This window comes from Vulpes lagopus, chromosome 18 (assembly GCF_018345385.1).
Source record: "Vulpes lagopus strain Blue_001 chromosome 18, ASM1834538v1, whole genome shotgun sequence".
In the NCBI taxonomy this organism is placed as follows: domain Eukaryota; kingdom Metazoa; phylum Chordata; class Mammalia; order Carnivora; family Canidae; genus Vulpes; species Vulpes lagopus.
In genome coordinates, this window is record NC_054841.1 from 44,647,216 (window position 1) to 44,672,679 (window position 25,464).

Consider the following 25,464-nt stretch of genomic DNA (forward strand, 5'->3'; position numbering starts at 1 on the left):
AGTCATTTTTTGAAAGAACACTAGCAAATATGAAGGGTTCTCAATATTCAGGACCTTGACCCCTGCCTTTGGGAACCCTCAGCAATGTCACTTTCTTCTTCCTTATTCCATTTGAGTCTGTGGTTCACATGACAATCCGGCAGTTAAAATAAGTATACCCCCACCATGAAATAGAAGCAGAAGAAAGAGTATATATATTAATGATTTCAGAGACACAGATGCATTGCGAGCATGTGCCCTCCCTGTGTAGACCGGCCTATGCCAGGTGCAGCGATTTAGCTTTAATGGGACGATGTCAATCTGTGACTACGTGTCTCATAACGAAAAATACCCCAGAATCTAGCCGAGGTCCTGGTAAACTCACAGCAAGAGCACAGACTTGGCCCACTAGGGGCCTTGCACTAGCTCACCAGATGTCTAATTAATGCCCACTGTCAGCTGCTCAAATGTCACTGATGGAGCTTTTCTCTCTGCAGCCACTGTTTTAATGATAAAGATTATGCCTCGATGTCACTGTGCTCCTGGGTCAATGTGGTGGTTGGTAGAATGACTGCCATAGACCGAGCAGCCAAGCACGTGGTGGTCTCCAAAGAGGAAATTGTGCTCTACGATCACCTCATCCTCTGCACCGGGCAGCAGTACCAGGTGAGGCCACACACAAGATCTCAGTGATTAATAGTTAATGTGTTTACTGGGGCACATGTTATAGGGGGTGAGAGCAAGCCTTCCCACCGGGACAGCTGCCACTCTATTCATAAAAGCACCCACAAGGACTGCACACATGACCAGAATTATGTCCAAAACCTTTCCTGGAAATCCATTCCAAGAAAAACATTCTGCTCAAGGGTAAAAATCACAGCAAGTTGGAGAAATGTCATTCTTTAAGCTGTTGTCCAAAAGTCTAACACTTACTGCTCAGCAGAGCAGAATCCAGACACAACCCGGCATGCATTTGTGGTAAATTAATTTATGCCTCAAGAGGCTAACATTTGGCGGTGGTGACGGGCTCATGCAAAAGTATTTCAAACATGTGCACCTTCTGTCAACCCTTATTTTATTTTGTCTCTCAGTTATAAAACTAGGAAATGTTACTGATTGATTACCCAGTGACCATGCTTTCCATTTGTATTAAATTCTAAAACCACATTTGAGGAAAGCATTGTGGAAACAACAGAAGCTGTCCAATGTCTTAGGGAAGCAAATTTTAATACTTGTACTTTGCAACACACATTAGTATTTCATGTGGTTCACAAAAATAGGGCATTTCTTTAATTAAAGGAGATATACTGGGACACCTGAGTGGCTCAGTCAGTGAAGCACCTGCCTTCAGCTTGGGTCATGATCCTGGGGTCCTGGGACCGAGCCCCACACCGGGCTCCCTGCTTGGTGGCAGCCTGCTTCCCCCTTGTACTCTCTTGCATGTTCTCTCTCTCCTCAAATAAATAAAATCTTTTTTTTTTTTAAAGAGATTTATTCTGTAACTCAAAGATAGGGTCTTTTAATTACATGTTTTTCTAGGAGCCTGGATAGGCCTTCCTATAGGGGTTTGTTTCTGACAAGCATGGAGTAATCCACCCCTACCCCAGGCACTGCCATGTTTTATCTGGTACTGTCTTAGGCCATTTTGTGAATGGTCATGGATTTAACAAGGGGAAATGTGGGCAGGTTTTCCTTACAGAGCCCAGCCAGGAGGAGGCAGCAGGTGGTAGCGGTGGGGGCAGACAGCTTAGCAACTCCCAGCATCACTTACTTAATGTTCTGAGCCTTGGCTACACATTGACACTTGAGATACACCCATGCCTAGGTCCCACCTGCCAGAGGCCCTGTTTTAATTACTCTGGGATGGAGCCCAGTGATCAGCATTTTTAAAAACTCCCAGATGATTCTAAGTTAAGGCTAAGAACCAGGACGTGAATTTACTCGACCTAGAATCTTTCATCCATACCTTAAAGTAGCACTTCTCAAGCCTTAACGTGTGCACACAGCCCCTGTGCATCTCATTAAAAGCAGGTTCTGAGCAAGGGATGGAGGCGGGTCATATACTGTGGCTTTAACAAGCTTCCAGGTGGGGCCAGCACTGCTACTGAGCGGGCCACATTGAGTATGGCCCAGCCTCTGAGTGATCGCTTCTGGTTCTCCTCCACCTCTTCCTCCTCCTCCTACTATTGCCACCGCCTGTATTGTGAAAAAAATACGGTTTTCACAGTGTAGAAAAGGATTTCTTTTTCTGGTTAAAGGATAAACACAAACTGGAGGAATATCTTCTTTGGATAGTTAAGTATTCCTCTTTTTAAACATTAAAATGAAAAAAAAACATTAAAATGAAAGAAAACACTGTGCATCCCCTAAGTTTGCCCCCCCCCCCACCTGTCCCACTGAATTGCCCCCCTTCCCACCTGCCCCATTGAATTCCAGCTGCGGCCTGGGACCATAGACTTTGGAAAATGTGAGTGGAAGACCCAGCCAGCTGTCCAGAGCCTCGGGCATCTGCCCATGTGTGTCCAGCTGCCCCTGCAGCTTTAGTTTGTGGCACGTTAAGCTCTTGCCCTTTTTACAACGGGAAAAATGAAATGAAGAAGTGATAAAGGGAGTTCCAATTTAATTTTTCCAGAAGGACCATACAAATTAAAGGTACATAGAGTGATACAAAAAAAGCTGCTGAATTCACTAGGGAGGGCTTCCAGTTCTTATTCATTTTCCTATTTCCTTCTCTTCAGCTCTCCCATGGTTTTGTCCCAATTTTGTGATTTAAATAAAAAATTTTTAATGATGAAAATAAAGCTTAAATCCAAAGCAAGAAGACAACCTGTTATAAAATATCATCACAAACTTTAACCTCTAAATAGAACCTTAAATGGCATGAATCATTCTAAAATATTAAGCAATATTTTTGATATCCAAATACATATCATTTAAGTTTTTAATCAGACAACCCATGCACAAAATAAACGATTACACTGTGCTGCGGGGCTTGTGTCTACCTCCAAGCCCTCTCTCTCTAGGGGCAACCACTTGGAGGGATTTCTGTTGTTAGTTCCTTTAGGGGTTAACCCAAGAACTCCAAGTAATGTATTTAAAGAAGTTTTATTTTTGACCTGTCAACTCCTGACAGTATCTATGACCTTTCAATTTTGGAAGATGAAGCTTTGTCTAGCTCATATTCGGTACCCGCTAACCCCCTTTCCCACCATGCCTACTGATTGGGTGGGGTTTTTTTGGTGGGCACATGCCAGTGCTCATGCACAAGCTCTGAAATAGCTTACAACCGAGGACTCCACAGCTTGTGGGGAGCCATGGAGAGACAGACAGATGCCTCCCGTCGCAGGTTTTGAGTCATCTCAGCAAGAGGAAGAATAAAAATTTGTTAACTCTCGAGGACTCTTAAAGGGCTGATGCTCCCTAAAAGCCAGCAGGTGGGGCAAGAGTATCCCACCAGGCAAGAGAGTGAGTTGGGAATGTTAGTTATGTTGACCTTGATGTGGGTCAACAATATGATGTGGTCTCCACAGAGGCTAATTATGTCCTTGGTGGGGTAAAAAAAAGCAGGGCATCCAGAATGGCGCAGGCCCAGGTGAGAGCTGCTACAAACAGCTAAAAAGAGAACTGCATATGCCACTTTGGCTCTTGTGATCTAAGAGCTGAGAGGTACCCCCAATGTCCTAGAGCAGCACTATCATGAAGAGACCTCACTGTGTTTGGGATGATTAAAGGGGAAAAATAACATCCCAAGAGATGGGGTCTGCATTTGTTCCCCCTTGAATCTGGGCAGGCTTGTGACTGTCTTGATTGATGAGTACAAGGGAAATGATGTGGTGTGACTTCTGAGGCAAGTCAAGGGCCATGCAGGATCTCCTTGTCTGTGGCAACAGTGGCTCCTGGAGCCCTGAAAGGCCATGTAAGAAGTCCAGCTGCCTACCCTGTGATCATCACATTGGACATACCATGCATGGGTTCTCCAGCTGAGCCCAGCCATCCAAGCCATCACTGACAAAGCACCCACCACATGGGTGAAGCCACCTTGGACCCTCCACCAGCTGAATATCACCAAGTGACTTCTGTTGTTAACAGATGGAATGAAGGAATTGCCCAGCCAAACTCTACCCACATTTCTGGCCCACAAAATCATGAAAAGTAATAAAATGGTGTTTGCTTAAGCCACTGTTTTGGTGTGAGTTTGTTGTGTAGCAAGAGGCTCCTTGAACAAAAGAATAATGTGAAATAAGAGAAAGGGAACAACATCTGAAAAAATCAGAGAAAGAGCATACTCTTCTCAATATTCCAAAATGCATGATTCACACACACGAGCACACATACACACTGTAGGCATGGTTCATCCTCCTCCGTACAATTTGATCACCTAAGCTCCGAGATGGGGGCTAAAGCCATCTGAAGAGCAGAAGCTGAGCTGAGAAGGCCACAGAATTATTATATGGAAAGGAAGATGGGTAAGAAAGGGTTGAAATTAAATCCCTATCAACTTGCTGACTAATATTAGATGCTGAAGACAAACCACCAAGCTCCCCTGGAGAGCAGAGGCAGAGGGCAAAGGGCAAAGGATACATTTGGCAGAAGAGATGAGAAGGTGTGATCAACATGGAGACAATGTATATTGATCATTGGTTTTCTCAAAGAAGACACCATGACAAATGGAATAGAGACAAAGATATGCTAGGAGAAAAATTTCCTTGCCTAAACACCATATTGTCCAGTTGGGCACATTCCAGGCAAAATCAAGAAAAATTTTCTCAGCTGGTTATATTTTGATGAAATTTTGGTTCTGTGGGAATGGTAGGGAAAAAAATGAACAAATTTCAGGAGAAAAAATAACAGACTATCGACCTTCCCCCACAAAAAGAACAAAAAGAAGACAGACACCTCAACATTACCTTTCCAGGAAGAAATAGCATAAGAACATGAAACTAGCCACAGAATTTTGAAGAGAATGTGGTGATTCAATAACTATATGCCCACCAAAGTCTATTTGAAGACAGCAAAAAGCTGTTATTTTGTGTGTAAAGCCTCAGAAGAATGGTCTTCTGTCTGTGTTCTGTAATGTGTACTCCAAATAAATGAGGCAGAAAGGAAAATGTAGGACTTCATGATAGTTTAAGAGATAAGTGACAAGCATTGGTCACTTATTTAATTTAATTATTAAATTAAAAAATAATTATTTAAAAGTTTGTAAGTCTGTTGGTAAGTCTGAGAATAAATGCAAAATGAGTAATAATGAACACCAATCTAAATCTAATTAAGACTAATCTAATTAAGACTAAGTTGTTTGAAAATAGGGAGAGAGGTGGCCAGGGAGAAATAAGAATTGTCTGAAGTAGAGGAACCCAAAGGTAATAATTTAATTTTCTTATATGTAGAAAGAATAAGATTAACAATGCTTTTGAACAGCATGAGTAAATTCACCCTATGAACCCCACAAGAGATAAGACAGGACATTCGTGTGACCCCAGGGAAGAAAACAAAGAAATAGCCACAGTGCTTTAAACAGTATAAACCAGAATGGCATTAGGAAACATAACAGTTACAATAGGGAATGCCATGGTTTTAGTGCTTGTTACAGCAAGGATCTGTGTTTGTACCAAATTCAAAATATAAGAGAAATACCAAATGAAATGACACCCAAGGTTTCAAAATGAAATGATAGTGAAAAGTGCACCAGCAAAAGGTATCAATGCAAATTCAAGCAGCAGCAGCAGTAGCAGCAGCTGCTGCTGCAACAACAATATTATATCCAACAAAACAGAATTAATTAGAGAAAGAAAAATACTAATGTCAACAAAGGGTACAATTCGTGACAGCAATACAGAGGTGAGGAGCTCGTTACATGTTGAACATGATCATGTCAAAGAACATATCACAAAAACAGAGGTGCCCTGGAGTATTTGTTTCTTGGAGTCACATTTAAGATGGGAAAAATCAAGCTAAAGCACATCCAGAGACTCTCAGTCACCCCAGATGTTCAGCCACAGGGGTGAGGATTCAGGATGGCACTCCTCAAATACTTGAAGGGTGTGTGCATGCAGAAAACAGATCAGACTTGTACATCAAGGCCCTGGGAAGCTGATTGAAGATGGACCACCAGCCATAATGGGAATACAGTGCTTATTCATCCTACGAAACAACTTCCTAAGAGTCAGGGTCTCCTCCAAGGAGGAATGTCTTGCCCACAAGACAGCGAGCACGCCATGTCAGGGCCCTTCTAAGGCAGTAGGAACACCTGACAGAGGTTGAGGGACTGCCACATGTGTTAACTCACATAGTTCTTGCAGGAAGTCTCCAAGGTAAGGTCCATGCTGCTTGCATCCCCATTTAATGGATGAGGGAGCCAAGGTGCAGTGAAGCTGAAGTGATTTGTCTAGGGTCAGATGACGACAAAATGACAGACTGGGATTTAAATGAGGGCTCTAAACTGAGTTCTTTACTACTGTCCCTGTCTCTCTCTTCTCTTTCTCTTTCTCTGCCTCTTCCTCTCCTTTTTTCTCCTCCCACCCTCCTTCACTCACAGTTGTGATTTGGGAATTATACTTGGTGGCTTTTAAAGTCTTTACAACACGGACCTACCTTCCTTCCTTTCTTTTCTTTCTTTCTTTCTTTCTTTCTTTCTTTCTTTCTTTCTTTCTTTCTTTCTTTCTTTCTTTCCTTCTTTCTCATTAAAAATATTTGGAGAAAAACAATTCAGGTGCAGTAGGGTAGCTCCCTGATGGCATCAGGAACTCAGACCCTTCTATCTTTTGTTCTTCCATCCTTACTAAATGGCTTCCATTCTCAGCATCTTGTGGTGACTGCTGTGGCTCCAGCCATTTCATTTGCAAGAAGTAGTGGGGAGGAAGGACTAGAACAGAATGACTTTTCCAATTGCCCCACCCAAGGACACCTGCTAATAAATTTCTTGATACCTGTTAGGTCACTAGTTTGGAAATATAGTTTTCCAGCTAGGTGTATTTTCAGGAGCCTGTTACTAAAGAAAGGAGGGAGGGAGGGAGGGAGGGAGGGAGGGAGGGAGGGAGGGAGAGAAAGAAAGAAAAAAGAAAGAAAGATGGATATTGAGGGGGCCACCAGCAGGCCCTGCCACCATAAGTTATTAACTTGCTAAGGGAATGGTGTGGCTGAAGGGCTCTCATCAGTGAGGGCTGCTGGGCTGTTCAATTCCAAACATCTGATGGGATGGTCGACAAGTTGTCCACTACTGGCCAGTCATTAGCAGCAGTTTAGTTAACAGCAGAACACTCTAGTATGTGAAATGCACCCATGCTTTCCTATTAAATTTTATTCTCTCCCTTACTTTGATGAAATAATATGATTTTTTTCCATAGATTTTTTTTTAATTTACTGAGTTCTCAGTTCTGTGTGGACAAAGTAATTGGCCTTGGGATTTAAAATCTTAGCTTCAGTTTTGCCTAGTTTTGCTTAGTGTATGAAAATGCCATTGTGTGAATATGAAAACTACATTATCCCATTAATTTTCCTTTAATTTCTAGAATTCTTTAACTTAGAAGTGTGCAAAAACAATTCTGCACTCTAGGTACACATGAGAATCATATGGGTTATCAGAATGCAATTACATTTTAGGATGGCAATTACATTTTAGGGAAATCTTTAAGCTGATTTTCATTTTGGACCTTATTCTTTGCTCCTCCCCCTTCCTTGTTTTTTCATGAAAACGTTTACCATTTGGAATGATAACTCATTGAAAGTTTTATAAATTGAGTAGCTCTCAATTTGTTCTTCAGTGCTGCCATTTTCTACCAATAACTTTCCTGATTCATTAAAGCATGACCTGCTAGATGGGTGTACTATTACCTAAATTTCATTTTCTTTTATACTACAGTGCTCGCTGGAGTTCTGATGGGGTGTTGAACCTCCAAAGCTATAGCATTCAATATTATGCATATGAAATCATTTTCTGGAGCCTTATGTGGACTTCTTTATAATACTTATGAATATGAAAATGCCAAAATTTATTGTGATTTTGCTAATAAACAAATAATATTGCTAATAAGAAAATTTCACCTCCACAATTGTAATTGCAGTAAATGACCACTAATTCCTGAGTTGTTCCTTTTTACTAAATGTAATTTTACTGCAGGCTCTTTAAGAGAAAGGACATGTAGCTTTAAAAATTGATTTTTTAAGCTATTTAATCCTATTTGAAAATGAATAAAATGCATCACAATAATCTACAAGGCTTATTAAGGAAGGACATAACCAAAAAGTTTCCTAAATGTTATCTGAGATTTAGTGAAGCCTGGTTTCTTCAAGCACCAGCCAGCATTCACATTTACCCCATATAAAAGGCATTTTCTGCACTTGTCAAGGGAGAAAGAATCTCCTCTATACCCACAGAAGTTTCTATTGCAAGTGAAATTTTTGCCCATCATCTCTGTAAAATGATCCCTGACTCACAGCCAGTGGACCTTATGACACGAGTATGCAAGGCAGCTGGTGCAGGTCTTCTCACAGAGCCCTTGATTGCCTTTAAGTCTCGCTCCAGGTACAGGCCCCTTCTCTTCCATTTAATCTCTCCTGGTCACCAATTAAAAATCAGAGCAGTGAGTTGCTGGCCCATGGGGCAAACTAATGCCACTGTGCTATTTTAGTTGGCTTTCACGATGGCATTTGTTTGATTCTAATTTGAACCAAAATAATGAAAAAATTCGAGTCCACATTTAAAAAAAGTATCTGGCATCTCCTGAGAAATCAGATCTGGCCACACTGAACCCATACTCTACCCTGGCACCAAGTGTATAGAGTTGAGTTGTGGCCAAATGCTGGCCAGGGCCTGGGCCTGGGCCTTCGAGTTTGCTAGAGTACCTTCAACACTAAAGATAAGCATCAGCCTTTATGTTTTACTGTTGCTTTTCCTATACTCGAGCAAGTGTCTGCCTCCACTCGTGTCTGTGTCAAAAGGGAAAGAACAGAAGTTTTCCTCAGAGGGTTGTGTTGAGACAGAGACAGAGAGGAGAGAGAGGGAGGGAAGAAGGGAGAGAGACAGAGGGAGAATATTTCTCTGACAAAGTGAAAAATAATTCTATACTTTTCATGCCTAAATAGTAGTCCACTTCTTTCATTTTCTTTTCTGCCTATCCCCTCTAAGCACTTGGATTTCAACCCCGGATATAATTGCCTCTATGCAGACTTTTTGACCAAAATGGCTATTCCAAATCCTGTTCCATGTGTGCTTTCGTGGCCCTTGCCACTTCTGGCTGAAGAGATGGATTCTAGGGTCCCTCCCCCTGATCCTGGCCAGGCTTTTATGATGACTTACATGAATAGGACATGGTAGAAGGGACACTCCTCCATTTCCAAGACTAGGTTGGAAAAAAACATGGAGCTCTTTGTACTGGTTCTCTCAGAACACTTGCCCTCAGAACCCAGACACCATGTTGTGAGGAAGCCCAAGCCCCATAGAGAGGCACATGTGATGTTCGTGCCAGCACTCTAGCCAAGATCCCAGTCCGAGGTTAGCATTAGTTGCTGAACCTATAGTGGCAACTTGCTATCATTTTTTAATACCTGGCATGTTTTCTGGAGGAAAATAAAGGAGTGAGATGGTTTATCTCCAGATGAATCCAGCCCCCAGCCATCAAGTCACCTGCAGCCTATGAGTCTTCTCAGCTGACACCTCCACCTTGCCCTTGTCTGAATTACTGACCTACAGAACATATGAGCCTAGTAAATGGTGGTCTTGCACCACTGGATTTTGGAATAATTTGTTATGTGGCATTAGATAACCAGAGCAATGCCTTCTGAGAATTGTCTCTGAGTGGTCATTCCACCTGGTTCTTGCTTTTTCTTTTTCAAGTAAAACCTGATTGTATCTGAGGACAGAAAAAGGCATACGTATGCTAGACATTGCTATGGTTATTTAATTAACTCATGTATTTATTGCTGTGTCAGTGCCTCACTTACTACCACTGAAATAAGCATGTCTCTGTAACATACCTCAGGTCCCATGCCCTACAGGGGCTGATATTAATCAACACCTGACAAACAGAGAGATTCCAAACAGTGGGAAGCAGCGATACACCGATAAAGTTCCTTGCAATCATTTCACTCTCAATGATGAAGAAGATTGCTGTAAGGCCCTGAGTTGGATAAGGAGCAACTCCATCATCACAGAAGGTAAGGATGTTGGTAACTGTGCATCTTTGCAGAATCGCTTTTTATTTTTATAATGAGTCTCATTCTTCATCTAGTTCCAGTATATAATTAGTGCCTAATTAATTCCAACCAAATCATTCATCTGTCATGCTTTGTTTTCCAGATTAATTTACAACTTGTTGTCATTTTTGGATACCCCGCATGTTTGCTGGGGAAAAGAAAAAGGCTTGAGATAGTTTAATTATCTATAATTATTTTATTACACAAAATGAATATCCGAAGAGCAAAGCATGGCTAAAATCATTAACTAATTAAAGAATAATTTAATAAGCAAACATGTTTAGCAATTATATGGAAAATATGTCTCCTTTTGTAAAGCCGAAAAGACCTAGGAAGAAAAAGAAAGGTCTGCATTGGAAGGGCTCTTTTCTTCCCTTCCTGATCCATTGTTCTCATTCTTGGGGTTTTGTGCACAAAACACACATATTCGAGTTGTATGCTACTTTGTGAATCAAAATGAGACAGTAAAAGGTTTGAACAAATGCCTCTGCCACTCAAAAGTGTTTTCTCAAGCGTCTTCTTCTCTGTTGCTTGGATTAAATTGAAATTGTTTGACTAGTATAACAACCAAAATAGGGCCTGGCTACCTATTTGTCCTTAATTGAAATCTGGAAGTCAAGTTTTGAAGATGACAAAGTGCAGCCCCTTTGTTTTAACCTAAATCACCAACCCCAGGGAGGTTGAGTGACTGGGTCGGCTTATACAACTACCCATGACAGCCTGTAGTTCCAGGTGATCCACGGATGTGAAAAAACACTAAGTACTTATCATCTGGGGATCAATATGTAAAATTAAATGTATTAATTTTTAATGTAATTATTTAAATACAATTTAATGATACTAGTTAATATAATTAATATATTCAAATTGAATATAATTTCTCCTGATTTTTGGTGGAAGATTTAGGGATTAATTAACTTATTGTTATGTTACTACACTTACTCCATTAGAAATTGAAAAAATGGGTCTCGAGTGACACAGTACATTACTGGATTCAGTACATTACTGGATTTGCTAATATTTTATAGGCTATTTGATCTAAATGTAAGTCAGATTGGCCTATCATTTTCTTTTATAAGCTTTACATGTCCAGTAAAGGGTATGCTAGTCTCACCAAGTGCTTTTTGGAAGCTATCTGCATTTTTCTAGGGTCTGAAATACGTAGTATAACCTAAAAGGTAGACAGAAATAACCCATAAAACCAAGTGGGTCTGGAACCTTTGGGCAGAGGTGAGATACATAGATATACACTGGACTCAGATTTAAAACTTCTCAAAGTCTTCTCACATTTGCCTCACAACTTGGTATTGTTTTCAGTTTTGCATCTGTATGTGTTTAAACCTGTTTCAATATTTTAGTCATTTTTTTTAAATCACTGCCCTATGATCCACATAGACTTAAGGAATTCTTAATTTGGGGATCTGCAAACTTTTACAGTAAACTTCAGATTGCAAATATATTGGACTTTGCAGGCCCTGTGGCCTCTATCCACCCACTCATTTCTGCCATTGCAGCAAGAAAGACAATACATAAATAAATGGGCAAGCCTGTGTTCCAGTAAGACTTTACAAAAATAGATGATGAACCATAGTTTGCAGAACCTGCTTTTATGCATAGTATTTATGACAAATCATTACCATTTCATCAAGTCTGGGCTTCAAATTGTAACTTAAACTCCCTGAGAGCTCAAAAGTCCATGGTTCAACACAAAATATGCAGTGTGTTTTAGGACTATCACCAATCCTGCAGTGTTTTAACTTTGAACAGTTGCCTATTTTTGACATTAGGGATAAAGAGTATTTTGACCAAAAAAAGCCCCTTGAAAGTGGCAGTGCAGGTTCTTTAGGTTGAACATTTATGGCAGAGAATTTAAAAATCTCCAAACGACAAGCACTGTGCTCTCCTTCAGATGCCTATTCTTTCAAGCTCTTGGTTGTCAGATGGGGGAAGAGCATCTGTGCTATTCTGATCACTTGACTAGTTGTCAGGGATGGTGTTACTTTGAGGCCCACTTAAAGGGAAATAAATGCTTTTGCAAGATTTAAGAATGTCTCTCATCAACCACTGCATAAAACCCCTCTGAGTGCCTGTTTTGTCTATTGAACAACCAAGATAAGAAGTATATAGAAATTAGTTTCTTGTCTTCTATGTAGGCTATTTCCCCCAAGTTCAGTGCTAATGACATTCCCAGGGCATCTCTCAAGAAGGTGCTCCTATCTCTCAAATGCTGGGCCGAGGCTCTGGGAGACATTTGAGAAACTCAACCCTGCCACATTAATTCAACTCTGTGTGGTGCTTCTTTTCCAATGACTTTTCATATAAGAAAAGTTAGGAAGAAAAATGTTAACCTCCTGCTTGAAGGAAGCTCTTTCTCTTTGTAGCTTTTCCACAATTAGAGTCCCATCAAACTTGAATTTAATTAGTCCCATTCCAGATCATATCTTCCTCATATGGGTTGCTGTGAGGATTATATTTCATGCCCAACTCAGGACAGTGTGCCACACATAGTAAGAGTTCAGTAATACAGGCTGCCATCTGCATTATCATTACTACTGCTAGGTGCCACGAGGTTGTTGCCCTGCACTGAGGGCTACCCAGAGTGTAGTCTCAGCCCCTGATAATAGCACAGTCTAGGACACAGTCTACACAAAAAAATGGGAGATCTGCGTATACCAGGGATCGACCCAGCTGTAGTGAGGCACAGGGTCCTTCACGAGAGCCCTAGAATAGCAGTTTGGAGAAAGAGGACTGAGTTCAGCCTTAAAGAACAGCAGGGTAACTAAACAGAGAGACAAGCTGGGGGAGTGGGAATTGTCCCGGACAGACCCTTAGAGGGCAGCAGGTGGAGGACAGCCCAGCTGGTTTAACTGGTTACTTTTTTAGGGGTTGGGGAGCTAGTGAAGGGGGATAACCAGTGCACACGACAGAACTTGAGGAAGGTGAACCTCCCATCTGTGGCACCCATCGGGTAGAGAGAAAGCCATCCAGAAGGAACAGGTGGGAGAAGACTGTGTAGCCCGCTGAAGGTGGGTTGGCCGTGCATGCAGGTGAGGGCTGCTGCCGCCACTTCTAGCTCATATTCAGGTCAGTTATGGGATAATGGGACCTGAAGCTAGAAACTAGAAGCCTGGCACTTCATGAAGAACCAGCAGGACTGCACTCTTATACACACTGCCATCGCTCCACCTGCCAGGTCTTGCTTCCTCTTCCTATCACTGTAATGACACGGGAAAGAATGTGGACATCTTTCATGATAGTTGGCTTTTGCTCCCTGGGTGCTCATCTCCTCCTTTCTCAATAGTTCAGGGTGGGGCTGGTGAGAGAGGGCTGACAACAGGACCCTTCCTACAAAAGTCGGAGAAAAAAAAATCTCCTGTGTTTCAGTGGCTGTGACTGGGTCACATGTCCATCCTGGAATCCCACATCGGATCCTGGGACACACCAGGCTTGACTTGGTTGAAGTACCAGGACATGAGGGGTGGGGCTTGTTTGTTGAGGATGGTAAAGGGATTGTTCTAGAAAGACAGGTGAATGCTGGTTAGCAGAAGCAATGGATGGTAAGTAGGAGAGGTCAGCTCTGGAATTTCTACCCATTGAAACTACAGATACAGCATCCCCACTGCCCGCAGCATCCATAGGTTGCTTTATCCTGCCTGCCTCCACTTCCAAAGGAGAAATGGTTGATCTGTGATGGAATTAGCCCAGTCTGAAGGAAATTGTTTTCTGGGCTCTAGAGTTGGATAGGTTTATAGATGTAAATTATCCTAAATTGGGATCCCTGGGTGGCGCAGCGGTTTGGCGCCTGCCTTTGGCCCAGGGCGCGATCCTGGAGACCCGGGATCGAATCCCACGTCGGGCTCCCGGTGCATGGAGCCTGCTTCTCCCTCTGCCTGTGTCTCTGCCTCTCTCTCTCTCTCTCTGTATGACTATCATAAATAAAAAATAAAAAAAAAAATTATCCTAAACTATTAGAACTGCTCCAGTGTTGTTGAGAATAGGTGACATCACCAGCTCAAATGCTGCTTTCAACTGCAAACAAAACCTGCAGGTTTCCGCCAGGGGTTTCAGATGGAACCCAGCAACCTAATACATTACAACAGTTTATGGCATTAATTGAAACTAATTGAAATTCATCTGCTATTACCTCTGTACTTTCCATGAAAATGAAAAGTAAGATGAAAGTAAAGTAAAAAAAATAAATAAATAAAACGCCCCTAATGGCCCAAAATGGATCAATTATTTTCATCTTTAGCTAAATACAGTTTACTGCCTTATTAAAAGCATGTTTGTTAGGAAAAGTATAACATTAAAATTCCAGTGCATGAATCACCGAGCAAAGGCTTTGTTATGTTATATTGAATATAGTCTTCCCTTTTTATTTGGCAGAGCAAAATGAGACAGGTCAGGCTTGGGTCATGGAAATCTTATGCTTTGACTAATAAAAAATAAAAACATTCTCTCATCTATTTATAGACATTATATGTTTTTTAAATGAATGTTTATTTCATAATTTACTAATATTCTATGATATCTATTTTAAATTCTTTCATTATCTAGTTATTTGCTAAAGTTAATTATATAGATTAAATGCCAATTAGAAATATGTTACATGTCCATTTGCAAATATAGTGTAGTTGTATTAGCACTCTGAAACCAGACTCGGCAGGTCTGAGTTCTGCTGAACCACCTACTTGCTGTGTGACCTGGAGCTAGATCCTTAGCCAATCTGTCCTTGGTTTTCTGGAGAGCATAGTAAAACATATCTCTTGGGCCTGTTCTGAGGATGAATGAGGTCATAGATAATTACTCTATGTCTCTTTTGAAGTGGAAAAAAGGAAATATAATTCTTCATTAAAATCCAATGGAATATATAAATATACATAGACATAATTAAAATACATAAATTATAAAATATAGCATATAGTTTTTGTTTTATCTGGTCTTAAACATATACTAACTAGGAAGAAAAATTCATATTAATATCAATGTGCATAAATTTTGGATTGATTTCTTCTACAGACTGCATCATACATTGAGGTGTGATTTCATGGCCAGACTACCAAATCCAGAAATCCCTTCCTTTTCTTCATTTCACTAGATGGTTTTCATCCTGGAGAATCCTTCATCTTTAGAGTATTGAGCATGATAGTGAAATACATACTTTCTAGGGGGTTAAAATTAAAGCACTCAATTCAAAAGAATAAAATACTTTTTTAGCATCTACTAAAAAATTATTTAAAAGGTTGTTCCATCACTCTTAGAGCAAATCCATATTTAAAAATTTGAAACCATATTTTGTTTTTTGAACTTAACAGGGAGGTCACCTTAAGCATTTCATTTCTCTAAAGCCATGGTACTTTTATTTATTTTTAAATATTTTATTTATTTATTCATGAGAGACACAGAGAGATAGGCAGAGGGAGAAGCAGGCTCCATGTAGGGAGCCCAATGTGGGACTTGATCCCGGGACTCCAGGATCACACCCTGGGCCAAAGGCAGGTGCTAAACTGCTGAGCCACCCAGGTGTCCTGGTACTTTCAAATAATAGTGAATTTTGGGGGTGCCTGGCTGGCTCAGTTGGTTTAGTGTCCAACTCTTGATTTCAGCTCAGGTCATGATCTCATCATCGTGAGACTGAGCCCCACATCAAGCCCCACACTAGGCTCAGAGCTCAGCGGGGAGGCTGCTTAAGATTCTCTCCTTCTCTCTCTGCTCCTCCCTGCTCTGCACAGTCTCTCAAATAAATAAATCTTTTAAAAAATAAATAGATATTAGTAAATTTTGTAGCCTCTGAAACTTATTTATCTCCTCCAGGAACTGGGATGATGGAACTGGCCTCATTTCCCCTCTGATTAAGATAAATTGAAGAACCTCCTAAATCTGGGTGCATTATGATAGTTGAAATGTTAGAGGGTCTTTGCCTTACTTTGGTGGTCACAATCAAAGTTGTTAGTGTTTTCACTTATATCTTCAAAGAGCATGTATCAAAAAGCAAGAAGATCACCTTTCCATTTCTGCCAACATTTTAAATGACAAATCTTAGTGCTTTTTTGATCTGAGATGGAGAATTGACAGCTTGCAGAGGGTGATTTGAGATCTCACTGCCCCCCCCTTTCTCCCCAGTTGGGCTGTCAGCACTGAAACCCCTCTCTCCTGTTGGCAGCTGCCTTGCCCATTTCACCAGGAGGGTTGCTGCAGGTTAGCCATGAGGGAATGAGTGAGTGCTCTCCTTGCCAACCTTCATTTCTGGAGCTTTCATATGGTCCTCTCTGTAATGATGCCCTCCTTGTGATCTGCTTCCCATTTCAGATCTGTAATCTTAGTAATGCATAATTTATTCCCTAAAAGGAGCAACCAAGATTGGCCTCCCATAAAAACTGCTCTGATTGTATTCTATTACCCTTTATTGAAAATTCACCTAGACTGCTCTGATCATCAGTTACCATTTGCCATTTCAAAGCAGGGCAGCCCACTGTGGTACCTCTGTCACCTATCCGATCAAGTGCAAAAACAGGTCATTTCTTATCCTTAGATTAACTGAGCTTTGGAGAAGACAGTGCCGAGATTTTCTAGCATAAAACTGATAAGCAGGGGAAGTCCCCAGCTTTCCCACTCCATTTGCATCATCTATGCGTAGAAAAGTCAAAAGAATATATATGATATCCCAGTTATGTGAAGGAGGGCCCTGCAATGTGTTACCCTCCTTATAACCATTTGCAGAGACTCCATGAGTCATACAGAACCTACATCATGGAAATATGCCGATTAAAGTAAATCTTTGGCTAACTGAAGTTGTCTGGCGTTAAAAGCATGCCATACATGAATATGTATCAGGGGTCCCACATAACCGGGGGCTGGCTCACCCTTTCTGTTCAGTTGTCAGGGTGTTCAGCACCCACAGAATCCCATCTACCGTATCCTATCTCATACATTCTGGCTATGATAAAGCTGTCAGACCCAATATCTCCCTGAGGCAAAGCCCTTTCTTCTGTTACAATTCATGGCTGAGTTCACCCATCCTCTCCCCTCAGCCTGGAAACCACTTTGTTTCACCTACTTTTAAACTCTCTTCTCACCTACCCAGCGATTGAAGAAATCTGTATCTCCAAGGCTTTCTCTGTTCTTCTGTCTCTCTGCCCCCTCTGTTTTCTCTCTACATTTCATTTTTCCCCATCTTCTTTCTTTGATTTAGCTAAAAATTGACCCAACTGTCACAACATGATAGTTATACAAGGGTTAACTTTCTCATAAATCATTCTCATTTCCTTGGGTTTAAGCGCATACCAATATGGCAGAAGTATTACTTCATGCCATTGTGTGGTAGGCACACACAATTTTGGTTACATTTAGGATTAGGTAGGATTTTGTGGGCCTTAATTGGAAACCTAATAACCAAATCTAACATTGTGAAGGGGAACATGCTTCTGTCATAAAAATCTCAGGTGTACAGCTTATCTTGTGGTTGGATGAAGTAGTGCCAACATTATAGTGAATACCAAGTAGAAATAGTAGGAAAATCTGGCCACAAAAATTAAAGCCCAATTAACTTACGGTCAACTGTATGATAAAACCTCAAACATTCATCTATGTGTGCAGTCAGGAAACATTTTATTACACCCATAGTAGCCTAGGTACTATGCAAGGCTCCAGGGATAACATGGCAGGCAGGGCAAACTTGAAGTCATCTCATAGATAATCTTAGGCATGTAGACAGGGATGTGATGAAGGCAGGGAAGGAAAGGTAGAGACAAGACTACCATGGGCGTCCTCGGCTTCACCTGACTGGAGGCTGGAATGTCTGCTTAGATCAAGGCAAAACCACAGGCTGTAGTAAGGTCTTGACCCAAGGGCTTCGAAAGTACTTGTTCTATCCCATCTGTGCTAGAAAATTACTTTGACAAATATAAGTAACCATATTTTTGTGTCTAGGTTGTTTTGTCCTGAAATAAATTAACAATCAAAATCTTTGTCTACTAGTTTTATTCTGGGGGAGGCCCCAAAATATAAGACTTTGCTTAGCCTATGAATGATTTCCATGGTTATCTTTTTGCTGTTAGCTTATCAAAAAATTATTTGCCGAGTGTGAGGAAAAAGGCCCGGCCCACGTCATGTGCGAGGAGGACCCAGGCTGGCCCACAGGCGGTCTGGGGCCGGGTCTGGCCTGTGGGGTGTGTGAAGACAAGGGCCCCTTGGGGCCCAGCAGAGGGCTAGCTCAGGGGAGGGGCCTTGTCCTGCCGGGCCGATGCAAGAGGACTGGGGCTCCAGCCCCACGCCGCTGCGATGGCCCAGCAGCAGATGACCAGCTCGCAGAAGGCCCTGATGCTCGAGCTGAAATCCCTGCAGGAGGAGCCAGTGGAGGGCTTCCAGATCACCCTGGTGGATGAGTCTGACCTCTACAACTGGGAGGTTGCCATCTTCAGACCCCCCAACACCCTCTACGAAGGCAGCTACTTCAAGGCACACATTAAATTTCCTATTGACTATCCATATTCACCACCTACCTTCAGATTCTTGACCAAAATGTGGCACCCCAACATTTATGAGAATGGAGATGTATGTATGCATTTCGATTCTTCATCTGCCTGTAGATGACCCACAGAGTGGAGAACTGCCCTCTGAAAGGTGGAATCCTACTCAGAATGTCAGGACTATTCTGTTAAATGTAATCTCATTGCTCAATGAGCCCAACACCTTCTCCCCAGCCAATGTGGATGCTTCGGTTATGTTCAGGAAATGGAGGGACAGTAAAGGAAAAGACAAAGAATATGCTGAAATCATTAGGAAACAGGTTTCAGCCACTAAAGCCGAAGCAGAAAAAGATGGAGTGAAGGTCCCCACTACCCTGGTGGAATACTGCATCAAAACTAAAGTGCCTTCCAATGACAACAGCTCAGATTTGCTTTATGACAACTTGTACGAGGGTGACATCGATGATGAAGATGAGGAGGAAGATGCCGACTGCTATGATGATGATGATTCTGGGAATGAGGAGTCCTTCAGTGCCCCGTACTGCCCTGCCGACTCAGGCCAAAGGGAGGGGAGCAAGTGGGGCCTAGTGGTGGCCCCTCAGCAAAAAACCTATCACCGGGGGTGGGAAAAACAAACATGGCTCCTGCTGACTCCCCTTATGGATCTCGGTTTGCTTCTTTTTATGGACCTCTTAATGGAGAGAAAGTAATCCTCCACAGAATGTCTGAATTCTTGCATTCTTTATCCTTCCATCACTGTATTGATTTTTTTTTTCCTTCTTTAAACCCAAACTCTTGCCTCACTTCGTCTCTACAGAGCATTCACAGCAAAACACGCTTGGTCTGTTTTTAGATTCTTGAAGAATTAAATAGTCTTTCATCGAGACATTTAATGTGTTTAAAGCTGGGAACTCATTTTCCAATGAGTTCACAAATGCTGCATATGCTGAGTAGCAAAAGAAAATGGAAAAAAAAATATATAAAACCCCCACAAAACAAACATTTTAAAAAAAATTTGCCAAGGTTTAGCTGCTCATTTACATTAGTGTGTGTGCATTCAATCAGCCCCATGGTGGTGAATTTTATTTCCTTTCCCTTCTTAAGGCTGGGATACAGTGGGCGTCAGGGACTTTGTGCTATAAGCCTGATAAAATGTATTCTCTAAGGGCACAGAGCCCCTTCAGCCTCCAGGAAATCATCCTAACACAGGGGGCCTCAGCTACTCTAAGGAGAAAAGATCAGATTTTGTTTTTTGAAATCGATTGGGATCTAAAGCCTGAAATAAATATTCATACTTTACATAGAAAAAAAAATTATTTGCCAGGCATTTGAATGAAGCCACTGTTATTGGTAACAGCTCCAAATGTTATTGTTTTTCTTGTTTGAGTACAATTGACACACAAAATGTTACATTAGTTTCAGGGTTACAACATAGAGATTCACAACTCTATACCTTATGCTATTATTACTGATGATGATGAAAGTAATAATGCAATAATAGATGGTGTAGCAAAGTGCCTGGCTTTGTGCCTGGTGTGTAGGAGTCACAAGATAAACATGAGTGGATTCTAAAAATTCTTTACAAAGTAGAGTGAAAAATGATATAGAAAGATCTCACAATTGTACAAATATCATGGAAAGAATAATCCCCCTGAGAGTGCAAATATTTAAAGATTTTACTTTTTAAAGTAATCTCTAAACCTAATGTGATGCTCAAACCCACAACCCTGAGAACAAGATTTGTGTACTCTGCTGACTGAGTCAGCCAGGTACCCCAAAAGTGCAAGCATTTGAAAGGCAAGAGATGGAACTGGCAAAGCTGACTCTGTCACATGGGGTTTTGTTATATTTGTGAAGGGATGTGGTTTGACCTGTGATGTATTTTTATTTATGTTGTACAAAATTATATTAAAATGAGACTCTACTATATTCTGTGGGTATTGAGAGGAATATATGTAAATAATCTTATAAAACACGTTTCAATGAAAACTTTTAGATGGCATTACATAAGCATTTATTTACTATGAGCAGTATGACTGTAATAGTTTGGACTATTGTTTAGCAAATATCCACACCCTTTCCCCTCCTACAGTGGGCAGAGTATGCACCTCACTCCTTTGATCGTGTGGATGGCCATGTGACTTGCTTTGCTCAGTGGAATGTTAGTGGACCCACTGCAAGGAGAGGCTTGAAAAGTGAGACGTTGCTCTTGCCTTCCTGTCCTCCTGCACCTCTCCATAAATAGAACGTGCCTCAGGTATCTCTTGGTCCAAGGAGGATGCAAGATACATGGTGCAAACCTGATACCAACCACAATGTGGAGCTGGTTGGGCTGACGTCAGCCAGCCTGCAGATGTGCAAGTGAAAAACATTGTCTTCTTCAGCTGCTTACAATCTGTGGGCAACCCTTGCTAGACAGTATCCAGCAACATTGCATGGCCCTGGGTCCCCTGAGCCTATAATGAAAAGAGCCCATCTCACAGTATAGTTACTAAAACCTAACATAAAGAGACTGAAAAAATATTCAAATCTGAATTGTGTGGAGGCCTAAACACTCAAATTTGTTTCTCTGAAAATGAATGTTGTTTTGACATGCTTATTTTAAAAGGGCAGAAGACCTCGAACTTTTGACAGTTTCAGGTTCAAGTTTTGGCTTTCCTGGCAGGCTGATTCTTTGTTGTGCCAGACAGCTAATATTCATGTTTCACAGCAGGTGGAAGCCTCAATAATTTAAGCAAAATGTTGGCTCTTTCAGCCAAGGAAAATGCAGCCCACCTAGGAATGTTGCATTAGAGCATCTGAATAGAAGGAATCATAGCCACAAAATTAGAGGATCTAAGTGAAGACAGGAAGAAAGGACCCCACTCCCTGGCTTCGATGCCTTCTTGTCATTCCGTGTTTGAGCACAGGCAGTATGGGAGAACTTTCTAGATAGATGCTGTTACCCTCAAAGAAGCAATCTGAAAGTTATCCTAGTTCCTTCTTTTCTCTAAGCAAGTAAGACAAGCCATTACATTCTTTCAGTTTTGGATGGAAATAGATTTTTGCATCTTTTATCCAACCAAATTGCATAAATACACTTACCATTTATTTTGCCTTGTAAAATTTATCTTAATACGATTTCATAAATGAAGAAAAAAAGATTTTCAATGAATTATTTTGTCGTAAAATTGTTACATGTTGCCCGACAAGTGAGTCTACAGCAGTTCCTTTGTAAAAAGGTAAAAATGCCAATTCAAAATAGCATATACATAGCATGTAATACATTTCACTCATTTGATAGTTTGATCTTAAAACTGATGAAATTAGTGGAATAACATATGTAATTACCTCTGTAGTATTTTTTAAAATATAAATATGTAGTTTAGATTGTTACCATCTAAATGCTCTTACAGGGGAAATTTTTCAAGATTATGTTGCGATTTCATTCTTATGACTGAAAGAACACCCTGCAGTCCCTTTTGCCTAGTCTTGACACCTTACTTCTAAAAATCAGATTATGAATCTTCATAAAATTATCCTTTGAAAGGTAGAATGTTCTAGTCTTTAGTTCTCAAAAAGGGAAGGAGTTCTTTGAAATCAACCCAGTTCAACACTTAAATACTTAAAATATCTGTACCATCTTTCTAGATGCTGTTACCCTCAAAGAAGCAATCTGAAAGTTATCCTAGTTCCTTCTTTTCTCTAAGCAAGTAAGACAAGCCATTACATTCTTTCAGTGGGAAAGGCTGATTCTTTGAGGCTATGACTATGTGGGTTTGTTGGTGTTTTTTTTTTTAAACCAGTGTCCTTTTTCATCACTTAGGAAAAATTTGCAAATACTGCAAACTTTAGTAATTTTTTTTCCTTAATAAGTGTAGTGACTAGGGAACCGAAACAAGATAAAATGTTTTATTCCAGATGGTTCCATTGAGCATAATTTCAACTTTCAAATTACAGGCCCGTAGATGAATGTCCTATTTCTGTATTAAAAGTACTTGACTTACTTTGTGGGATGTTTTGTGCCAATTCTTTACTAAATTATCTTTTGGTCATCGTTGCTAGGTAACACCGCTGGCTTCCAGCAGCTGAAAGGAGGAGGAGGTTATAGGGAACAATTTGGCATTATTAGCATTTGACTAAGAAGGTTGTTGGGTTTTGTTTGTTTGTTTGTTTGTTTTTCAACCTTGTATCTCAGCATTTACCCCCTGTTCCAGGGAATATAATTGTCTATGGGAATACAATTGACACTTACACCACAGTGGAGACACTCTTAAACGTCGGTGTGAGGGGCTCCTACATCCACCTGGTACAGCCCCCGCCCACTTCCACCGTCACCTGCATCAACAACTACTCAGTGGAAAGCACAGTGGAGGACGCGCTCAGAGCCCTGGGGGTGACCATCCACCAAGACGCGCTCCTGGCTCAGTGGAACGACGGCAGGTACCCGGACCCCATTCAGAGCGCTTGCTTCACCACGCCCACCAAGCCTTTCAGACTCACCTGCCGCGTAAGTCAGTCCCCAGGAGCTTCACTCCCACTTGTGGAGAGCAATCACCTGCTCCCTGCTCACCTGCCCTGCTCACCTCCCCAGGGACTTCGGGTCTGAGAGCTGGCGGCAGGGGGATTTCTAGCTACAGGTTTTGGCTCTTGTTTTCTACCAGTTCAGGGGACCTATTGCTGAGGGACAAGCCACCCCAAACTTAGCAGCCTAAAACATGAATGATTTATTTATTCATTATTTTATCTCCGGTCCTAGGGTTTTGAAGGGGCCCAGCCGGGTAGTTCTCACTTGAGGTCCCTTATGGGGCTGAAGTCAGACTGTGGGTGGAGCTGGAGTCTTCATCCCCATGTCTGGCTTTTGATGCTAGATCAGCTGCAGCTGAGATTTTGTCCAGAACACTTCATCTTGGCAGGGTGACCCAGTTCTAAGAGTGAGGGGGAAAGAGAGGAAGAGTGAGAGAGAGACTGTATCACCTGCCTATATCCAAGGGGAAGAGAAATAGACCCTGCCTGTCCCTGGAAGGAGTGTCAAAGGTTTGATGAGCACTAACGTTGACAGAGTCCTCGCCATGCTGCAGGCACCATGCTGCATGCTCGCAGTACAGGGTCACCTGTAACAACAGCTCTGTAAAGGAGAGCATCCCCATTTTACAGATGAGAATGCTCTAACTCCAAATCAGTGGTATTCTGGGCTCTCAACCCAGTTCAGAAGTGCCCTAAAGTCTGTGCTGCTGCTGTTAACTTTCTAAGACTCTGGAAACAGCAATAGGGGTTCCTTCCCCATGGAATAGAGACTTGGAAGACCTCTCTTTCTCTCACTTTCCCTCTCTCTCCTATCTATCATCTATCTATGTGTTATCTCTCTCTCTATATAAAGATATATATATATATATATATTTGGAGAAAAGAACTTTTCTCTCCGGTTATATAATAGCTTGACTTACAACCTGTGCCCTCAGATTTGCCAGTTCAGGAGATGAGCAGAAACCAGCAGTGGATGAGAGAGGGATGGGGCCAGTCAATCTAGCAGAGTAGAGGGGAGTCTGAGTTTGGTGTGAGTATGGAGCTGCGTATGTAGGTCAAAGGCATGTTATCGGTGTGGTAAAGAATGCTAGTAGCATTTAGTGGGCACACTGGTTTGGGGAAGTCAGTGGTGGCTCATAGCAATCCCTTACCTAAGTCAGGTCTTCCGCTCAAGTGCCCCCACAGGTAAATGATAGTGATCCTCGTTCCCCTTACCCCCACCCCACAGTCTAGACAGGAGATCAAAGCAGACCACCACCACCAAAGAGTCTTCTCTGGAATCCCTCAATTTAGCTTGATAATCTATGGAAATTTTGCATTCTGCTCCTTCATATATGCGTTTATTCATTCATTTCACAAATATTCATTGACTATCTGGTAGGTCTTAGGCTCTGTCCTAAGTATCAGGGACATATCAGTGAAAAAAACAGAAACAGTTCATCTTATTTTAATGTAGAAGTGACATGTCACAGTACCTATTTAAGAAGAATCAAAATGTCTTCACCCAAATTTTCTCCCCAAAATGATGATCCTGGAAGATGTGCCAAGCTTATCCTGGAGAACTTCTGGAGCTAAACACGTACCCTAAGTAGGAAGCAGAGGTATGAGAAAACCTCCCCCTAGTAACCAGTTGAATACAGGTTTTCTAGAGCCCCCTCTGGCCTTTATTTCCCTGTTTAGATCAAAACTGAAATCATGGCAAAGACATTTTGCAAATACTCTCAACTGCCTTGGATCTAACACACCTTCCTGTTGAAACTTCATCCTAAAGCAATTAAGTCTCCTGCTTCCCCAACTGTGTTCTTCTCCACAAGGAATGGCCATGTGGTAGCCCTGGTTGCTCACTGACCGTCTCTGGTGTTTGGCCAACAATAGATACTGGCAGGAGATTAGATACAGGAAGAAGAAAGAAGCCAGGGGATTTTTTCCCCTCTGCTTTGAGGAGCATCTCTGTCAGGGAATTAGGAAACTTTTGGTGGGGGTGAATACATTCATTATCTTGACTGTGGTCACAGTGTTGTGGGTTGAATTATGCCTACCCCAAAGATATGGTCCTAATCCCCAGTACCTATGAATGTGACCTCATTTGGAAATAGGATCTTGTTAGATCTTATCAACTGAAGAGAAGGTCATACTGGATTGGGGAGAGCCCTAAATGTAATGATGGGTGCCTATTCATGGAAAGAAAGGTTTGATTCAGAAGAGACACTTGGGGAAAGAGGCCATATGATGAAATGGCATCAGCTATGAGTCATGGAGCAGCAAAGATTGCTGGTGACCACCAGACACTAGGATGAAACAAGGAAGGAGTCTTCCC

At 41.6% G+C, this 25,464-nt stretch overlaps 2 protein-coding genes across 7 annotated transcripts in view; both read left to right on the forward strand.

Annotated features, from left to right (window-relative positions):
* The window catches only part of CFAP61 (cilia and flagella associated protein 61), a 270,399-nt gene that overhangs the window by 174,408 nt on the left and 70,527 nt on the right, over positions 1-25,464 (forward strand). For all 6 annotated transcript variants that reach the window (XM_041732553.1, XM_041732556.1, XM_041732555.1 and 3 more), the window contains 3 exons: positions 477-645; positions 9,960-10,134; positions 22,838-23,130. In XM_041732553.1, coding sequence (XP_041588487.1) covers positions 477-645; positions 9,960-10,134; positions 22,838-23,130 — 637 coding nt within the window. The remainder of the gene's footprint in view (positions 1-476; positions 646-9,959; positions 10,135-22,837; positions 23,131-25,464) is intronic.
* LOC121478267 (ubiquitin-conjugating enzyme E2 R2-like) lies at positions 18,393-19,351 on the forward strand. The gene is given in 2 exon segments (XM_041733209.1): positions 18,393-18,726; positions 18,728-19,351. Coding segments are annotated over 2 exon segments (897 nt in total). The 5' UTR covers positions 18,393-18,453.